Here is a 7,553-nt window from a genome sequence, read left to right on the forward strand (position 1 = left end):
CAGTGAGGGGGGTGTTAAAGTCCTCCACTATTATTGTATTGTTGTCAATGTGTTTCTTTGCTTTTGTTATTAATTGCCTTATATAATTGGCTGCTCCCATGTTAGGGGCATAAATATTTACAACTGTTAGATCTTCTTGTTGGATAGACCCTTTAAGTAGGATATAGTGTCCTTCCTCATCTCTTATTACAGTCTTTGGTTTAAAATCTAATTTGCCTGATGTAAGGATTGCCACCCCAGCTTTCTTTTGGTGTCCATTAGCATGGTAAATGGTTTTCCACCCCCTCACTTTCAATCTGGGGGTGTCTTTGGGTCTAAAAATGAGTTTCTTGCAGGCAGCATATCGATGGGTCTTGTTTTTTTTATCCAATCTTATAGCCTGTGTCTTTTGATTGGGGGCATTTAGCCCATTTACATTCAGGGTACCTATTGAAAGATATGAGTTTAGCGCCATTGTATTGCCTGTAAGGGGACTGTTACTGTATATTGTCTGTGTTCCCTTCTGGTCTATACCATTATCATTTTAAAAGTATACAGACAAGCTCTTTTTTAACAAGTGGAAAATTCACATTACTTTTCTCCTTGAGCCCATATGTCCCTTTCACTTGTCCCACAAAATTTTATCCTAATGCCACACATTTAATGTTGGTGGTAGTATTGTATTGATCTTCACAACAAAAATAATGTATATAAATTTAAATTTTCTTGGAAAAAATTTGTGATCATAAAGGCACTAAATGTTATGGATTCTACAGGATTGGATAGTTATCACACTTATTAACACACAGTTGATCAAACCAATAAATATTTTACAAATTTAATAACTATTAAGGAAAAAAATATTCTTGGAACTGTATCTTATGGGATAGATGGAGATACAGTTTTTACAATTAACTCAAGTTCATAAGATAGTGTCTTATTGCTAAAATGAGACAGGGTTCAGCATCCTGTATTTGTATATTTACAGGTATAAGTACTGGGAATGTCTTGTTCACAAAAATAAGTGGAGTGGAAAGGATTTTGTTAAAGCAACATCGCTCAGTCCTCTGAACTCTTGAGTTAAGTGCCAACAGTCACCTAGTAATTTGTCATCAATTCGTTTAAATGCATGTTTTATTTTACAGTTGTTTTAGATTGACAGAAAAGCTACAGAGACAGTACAGAGAGTTCCTCAATACCCCTCACCAGGTTCCCCATTGTAACGTCTTCCATCATCCCGGTACATTGGTCACAAGTAAGAAACTGGCGTTGGTACATTACTATGAAGTCCGTCAGTCTGTTCTTCAATGATCTCTCAGCTGTTAAGTCAATTTGGTACTTCTCCCATTTTATTGAAAGCACAGAATTAGAAACATCTGAGTAGTGAAAGGATTTGTCACCCTGCCTTTCCCTTTCGTGTTTCCTGGAAAGTATATCAAAAAAGGCTTACTAAGACTTACCACGTAACTGTAGGTTATGCCTTTCACTGTTGGATTCTCTTTCACTTGTCAAATCTGGTATACTGAAAGAATTAGGAAAACCATAATGGTGATCATTTTAGCATATCTTTGCTAATGCTGTGTCTCTTGATAAAATGCTTTTTGTATTAGCATTTATATTCAAACCTTGGAGCTTCAGATTTAGCTCATTTAATGTTCAGAAAATGTTCCAGCTTGGCCATAGAACTTAAACGCTAAAGCAGCCCTTCTTGTTAAAGCAGACTGTAAAAATAGAATATCTTTTCAATGTAAGCAAAAATGTCAATATGTGAATGAATGTGAATCCCTCAACAGGCATGTGGACAGGCACAGACCTTGCCCTGAGTTTGCGGTCCAGAGCCTTCCTTAGGAAGGCATGGCCATTTGGAATACCTGTCACCCCCTGCTTTCTTGGTTTGCTCACACTCGAGCAACCCCGCAAGAATGATGTACTTTAATAACTGGGGGGGGGGGGAGGGAAAAGGTGGAGTGTCTGAACACAAACTACCATTCATTGTTCCCACTCTCCTCAGTCTATGACATCTGAATGTAGACATCCCCAAATGAGCCAAAATACCCATTTCTCATATGGTCCTCCTACTTAACAGAAATGCGTGAAAGACTTGTAAAGCCCTGTATCCCTACTCCTGGGGTGGCGGGGGGGTGCTGCCAGGCCAGTAATGGGAAGCGGGACAAGGATGGTGGTGCAAGGAGATGGGGCATGAGACCTCCGTCACAGGTGCACATCACTCAGGGCAGATGATTTTTTTTTTTTTAAATATTTTATTTATTTGAGAGAGCGAGAGCGAGCCAGAGAGAGAGCACAAGTGGAGGAGAGGAGCAGAGGGAGAAGCAGACTCCCTGCTGAGCAGGGAGCCCGATGCGGGGCTCGATCCCAGGACCCCGGGATCATGACCTGAGCCGAAGGCAGACGCCCAACCAACTGAGCCACCCAGGCGCCCCAGGGCAGATGAGTTTTAGGAAAATCCGTTAGAAAGTTGAGGATCTGGAAATGAATGAAACCTCTCTGGACAGTATGCCTTGCAGGGCTCTTGGGAACCCCAGGGTATACATACTTGAGTCTGGTTGGGACAAGGAAGAGGTCCAGGAGCACACTGATAGCCATGCCCACTCACTGGGGCTCACCAACAGCCACCGTGGGGATCCTTCTCCCAGGCTGGTTTTCTTGAAGGACAGTCGGGAAGTGTCTTACCTCCCGGGCTGGGGAAGGTTGGAGGGTTACGGTCCTTGGTCTTACGTTTGGCTCTTTGAGAGCTCGTGATCAGGAACAGTTTGCTCTTTCCCCTCAAACTTGAATAATGTGCACACATCTAGAAAGCAAAGACCCTCAATTAAGAGACATTTAATTGGTCTAAGTTTATGAAAATAGTTGTTGTGGATTATCACTCCACAGCGAAGTTTTGCCTTTGAGTAGCTCTGTTTTGAGATTACAAAGTGATGAAATGACCACTAACACTCTTGGTAGAGCCCCGGGACTTCCCAGAGCCTGCGGCTCCCACTTTGAGAACGGCCGAAGACCAGGGGTGCTGTAGTTGCCTGTTTTCTGCAGGATGATGGGCCGGGCCCGGGAGCCACCTCCCTGTTAGAACAGCCCAGATTCCTTGGGTGTCTGCCTGTGCGGGCCTCCTAGTGACTCTTGTATTTGTGCAAGAAGAAGCAGGGGGAAGTCAGCAAGGCCGCCAGCGCCGACAGCACCACCGAGGGGACGCCGGCCGACGGCTTCACGGTCCTCTCCACCAAGAGCCTCTTCCTCGGCCAGAAGGTAGGCAGACGCGCGGCCTCAGTCGGCTCACGGCCCTGGGACAGATGGGTGGAGGCCACCTCCGCTGCGGGAAGGCCCCGGGGTTCCCGGAGGCCGCTCCTGGCCTGGTGGGTGCGGGTGGAGGAGTGGGCAGCTGGGGCTGGCGGGGTGGCCGCAGGGAGGGCCGCAGCAGGAGCGCTGGGGGAGGCCGTCTCAGCGGGGGGGGGATGAGGAGACAGTGCTGAGCAGAGGGAAGGCCGCTCCTAGAGCGGGGGCGGGGCGGGGGGCGGGGCCTGGACAGCCTGGGGTTGGTCTGCGGAAGGAGCTGCTAATGTGGGACCAACGGGTCATCAGGTAGCCCCAGCCAGAAAAACAGCCCGAAGTCAAAGCTGGGTCTCGGAAGAGGAAAGGTCTAGCAGGCAGCCCGCTCGCTGCGGTGGGCCCTGCAGGCAGAGCCTCTGGTCGGGGGTGGGATTGTTTCTAGACGTCCTTGGGTAACGGGTACACTGAGCCACCTCTCGACTCCTCAAGCCAATCTTTTGTTTGTTTTAACCGTGGGCACTGTATTTTCAGCCATCCCAGTGATGCAGCTTTGCCAGGACGCCATGGTTTTGTAAAAGATGATTCACTTTTGTTCAAAATAAAAATGATGCAAAGGCTTTTAAGACCTGAGAGTGAGAGTTAATTAATATTTCTCTATTGACACCAAAAAAAAAGGGGGGGGGGTTTGGAGAGAGAGGGAATTCCACTTCTCTTAATTTTTTAATCCTCCATGAAAGAAAATGAAAGGCATGAATTTGACCTTCTGTGTAAATTGCTTTGTTCCTAAACAACTTGGTTCTGAAGCTGCATCATTTTTACAACCTCACTGTCAATTTTCTTTCGCATCTCAAGTGACACAGCCCTCCTGCTCCTGCCTTGCAAACGCTCCTTCTCCCCTTCCCCCTCCTTCCTGTCCTGATTGCACTCAGGCTCTCATGATGCAATTCCTCTGGTGGACCCTGTGTTCCAGCAAATCACCATCGCAGCTGACATTTTATAACCATTATCTGTATTTTGTATGCATTTTTCAAAGGAAAAAAAAAATCCGCGCTTGTCATCTTAAGGTCTGGGGTTTTGAAAGTTTTCGTTGAAGGTATTTTTGATTTATTTAAAAAGATGTCAACTCAGCAGTGAAGGCAACCACCTGGGTCTACTTTCACACCCTTTAACATGTCCTTTGGGTCGTATATCGGACGTTAAGGTGAACCGTCGTCCCAGTTGCTGTGGTGTGAACTCAAGTGTGAACCCCCGTGCTGCTCAGGAGTGGCTCCGGTGTGCTTTAGATCCCCGGTGCAGACCACCCGCCCGGCTCGCAAGCCTGCTGAGCAGGTAGAGCAGTTCAGTCCCTCCCGCTGTCCCCACCGTCCCTCAGCACTTCCTGCCCTGACCCTGGCCTCTCCCTTCCCCGTGTGGTTCTTGCTACCCCCTGCCGACCACCCCAAAGCCAGCCTCCTCTCCGAACGCCTCACACCCCCTTACTGGCCGAAGTCAGGTATTTTCAGAGTAGCCGCACTCAGCCACACCGATGTCCACGTGCAGACGGATGCCCTCGTTGATCTTGAGCCTGGGGTCTTGTCCGGGCTCTGCTGCATGGGAGCCCTGGAGGGGAAGTGGCACAGGCCACACACAGCGGGCCAGTTCCTCTGCAACCGAGCAGCACCCTCTTCCCCGCCACGTGGGGTGCACCTGGTCTCAGGTCCGACTGCCACAGGGACAACAGCCCCAGAAAGTACAAACCAGCCAGTTCTGATGGGACTCCATTCAGGGGTGGGGAGACCAGAAAGCTCTAGAGAAGTATCGATACTCTATCATAACCTACAGGAGCATCATTTAGCGTTCTTCAAGAAACAGGAACACGGAAGAAGTAGACTTGACAGAGCAACTCATGTGCCCATTACCGATGTCCTGGCTTTGGAAGGGAGCTTCTGGAAGGACGTGTTGAGCTGAACCCGGGGTAAAATGGCCAGCTGTCAGGGAGCTGAGTGCAGACCCAGACCAGCCACCTGCTTTCCCATGTCACCCAGTTAGATGTCATCCGGGAGAACAGGAACTGAGCTTCCGCGCGGTTGCGCTCTGCATTATGTGTGCTTCCAGATTAATGACCCGAGGTTCGCACATCCAGGACGACGTAGCCCCAAATCCGGGACCGCACATGCCCTTGAGCAGGGGAAACCATATCTCCCTTCAGGTCAGCCGGGGCCCCAGCGTCAGAAAGCAGTGTGTCAGCAGCCCTTCCGGGATCCCTGGGCCCCTGAGGGGTGACATGCAGCAAGTGTTGTTCTTCGGGAGCATTACTTGCACGCAGTACTTTCTGGCCCTTGATGGGCTATTACCGTGGGGTGAAAGTCATGGCATATAATGCAAAAAGGGCAAGAGTCCTAACACTGACATGACTTTTCCCGCAAAGCACATTTTAAAATGTCATTCTTACAGACGATAGTTTTGACTTAGATTTTTGGAAATGTCCTAAAAAACGTACCTGAGAAGGAAGACTGGATAGTACCTGGTATTCTCTGAATCTGGTTTTCCCATCTGTGACCGTGAAACCGATGCTTGAATCTTGCAAGCAAGCGACAGTGGAGAAAGGTGATACAGTGCCCTGCACGGCCCTGCCAGGCCTGGTTGCTAAGCTACTCGCAGGAGAAGCCGGCCCAGGGCTGAGGAGTCTGGGATTTCATTATTGTTGATGATCAAGTCTCAGGAGTAATAATCGTCCTCATGACTCTGCTTTTACTCAGTGTTCACACACATTGTTGTTGAATTGTTTTCAAAAAGCAGACAGTGCTGTGAATCTGAATCCACCAAATGTTTTTGCTTTGTGGTTCAACAGAGATTCACAGCTTCCTTTCAGAGATTTAAAAACCTGATTCTTCCAATGTGTACTTCTATAAATCTGGGTCAGGGGCAGTAAATGATTTCAGGCTTTCTGGGTAGGGTCAGTATTATTTGAAGGAGTAGGGAAGGCAGCATGAGAAGGCTGTGAGTGAGTCCCCACATCCCCAGACTGTCAGGATCTGAGCTGCAGCTTGTAGGCCGCGGAAGGCAGGGGTGGGGTACCGTGGGTTTCCTCCCTCACAGACACACACACCTGACTCCCAGGGGCTGCAGCACTGTAAGGAGAGAGGGAGCGATTAAAGCAGCAGTGAGGAGGGAAGGGTCGATGCCCTCTTTCTACCCTACGGCTGACGATTGGTGTCTGAGACGCATGAACAGTGCTGGCTCAGCTCCTGGGCCTCCAGCAGTGCCCACCTGTGTCCTTGTCTTTCCCACCAGATGCCACCATCAGACCTGAGGCCTTTGGGAGAATTGAAGCTGGGGATGTGTGCAGGGTGGGCAGCAGGGCACAGATAAAGGAGCCCCTTCATCCCGGAGGCTGGGCAGGCATGGGCTGCAGAGAAAACCTGGTTCGCCATCAGGGGCTACAAACAGTTTTATGGAACATCTCACCCTTTCTGTCTACCTTGGTTGAAGTGGACTTTGGGGACAGGAAGAGAGTGACATTTTATAGGGCTAGCACAAGGAAATACAGCTGGTCAGTCTTCTCCCTTCCTTGTCCATCATGAGGACATGAGAGACACCAAAATTGGACAATTACAGGCTAGATCCAACATGTCACTCAGCTACTGTTTATCAAATACTTTTATTTCCTAAAATTGAGTTTTTAACAATATATATATAAAAAAATAGGATTCCTGTAGCCAAGTGGGTCATGTCAAGGCACAGCCCATACACAGTCCGTCTAGTAGTTCCAAACCACAGCTCCTTCCCTCTCACTGGCAAGCTGCCTCCCGACCTGCCGGGAGTGGTGGGGGCCCGCCTTCCAGGAGGCCGGGTTTTCCCTGAGCCACCTCAGGTCTAAGCCAGGCCAAGGGCCCAGGTCCTGAGCTCTGGCATTTCCGTTAGCCCTACTTTAAGAGAAGGGAGATGTTCGTTTCACCTCAGAGTTGTTGGGATGTTTGACATTCAAGTCCAGCTCTGTTTGTGTGCCTGTAGCAACCTGAGCACCACCTCAGGCATCGTGTGGCGCTCAGGGCTAAGAGACAGCCCACGCTCCGCCTTCCAGGAGCTTCTAGTAATGAGCTCCCTCATGAGTAGAGAACAAGGGCTGACATGGACGTAACCACTAGAGGGAAGATGTGGGGCATAACAGACGGAGACACTGGCTGTAGCTGAGATTAATCAGGGCCCAGAAGTGGAAGGGTCTTGCAGGACACTTGGCTAAGTCCCCTGCTTCCAGTTCCATAGCCACGTAGGACCCCCTTCTGCTCTGTAATTGGCAGTCCCCCTTGGTC

At 49.0% G+C, this 7,553-nt stretch overlaps 1 protein-coding gene across 7 annotated transcripts in view; it reads left to right on the plus strand.

The window, feature by feature from the left end:
* MACROH2A1 (macroH2A.1 histone) overlaps window positions 1-7,553 on the plus strand; it is a 67,401-nt gene that overhangs the window by 49,889 nt on the left and 9,959 nt on the right. For 3 of the 7 annotated variants that reach the window (XM_081827031.1, XM_081827033.1, XM_081827036.1), the window contains exon 5: window positions 3,130-3,240. In XM_081827031.1, the coding sequence (XP_081683157.1) occupies window positions 3,130-3,240 (111 nt within the window). Of the gene's footprint in view, window positions 1-3,129; window positions 3,241-3,792; window positions 6,024-7,553 lie in introns of those variants that run through there. The other 4 variants (XM_081827032.1, XM_081827034.1, XM_081827037.1 and 1 more) reach the window with 3 other exon arrangements.

Source organism: Leptonychotes weddellii, chromosome 7 (genome assembly GCF_054177405.1).
Source record: "Leptonychotes weddellii isolate Sample4059 chromosome 7, ASM5417740v2, whole genome shotgun sequence".
In the NCBI taxonomy this organism is placed as follows: Eukaryota; Metazoa; Chordata; class Mammalia; order Carnivora; family Phocidae; genus Leptonychotes; species Leptonychotes weddellii.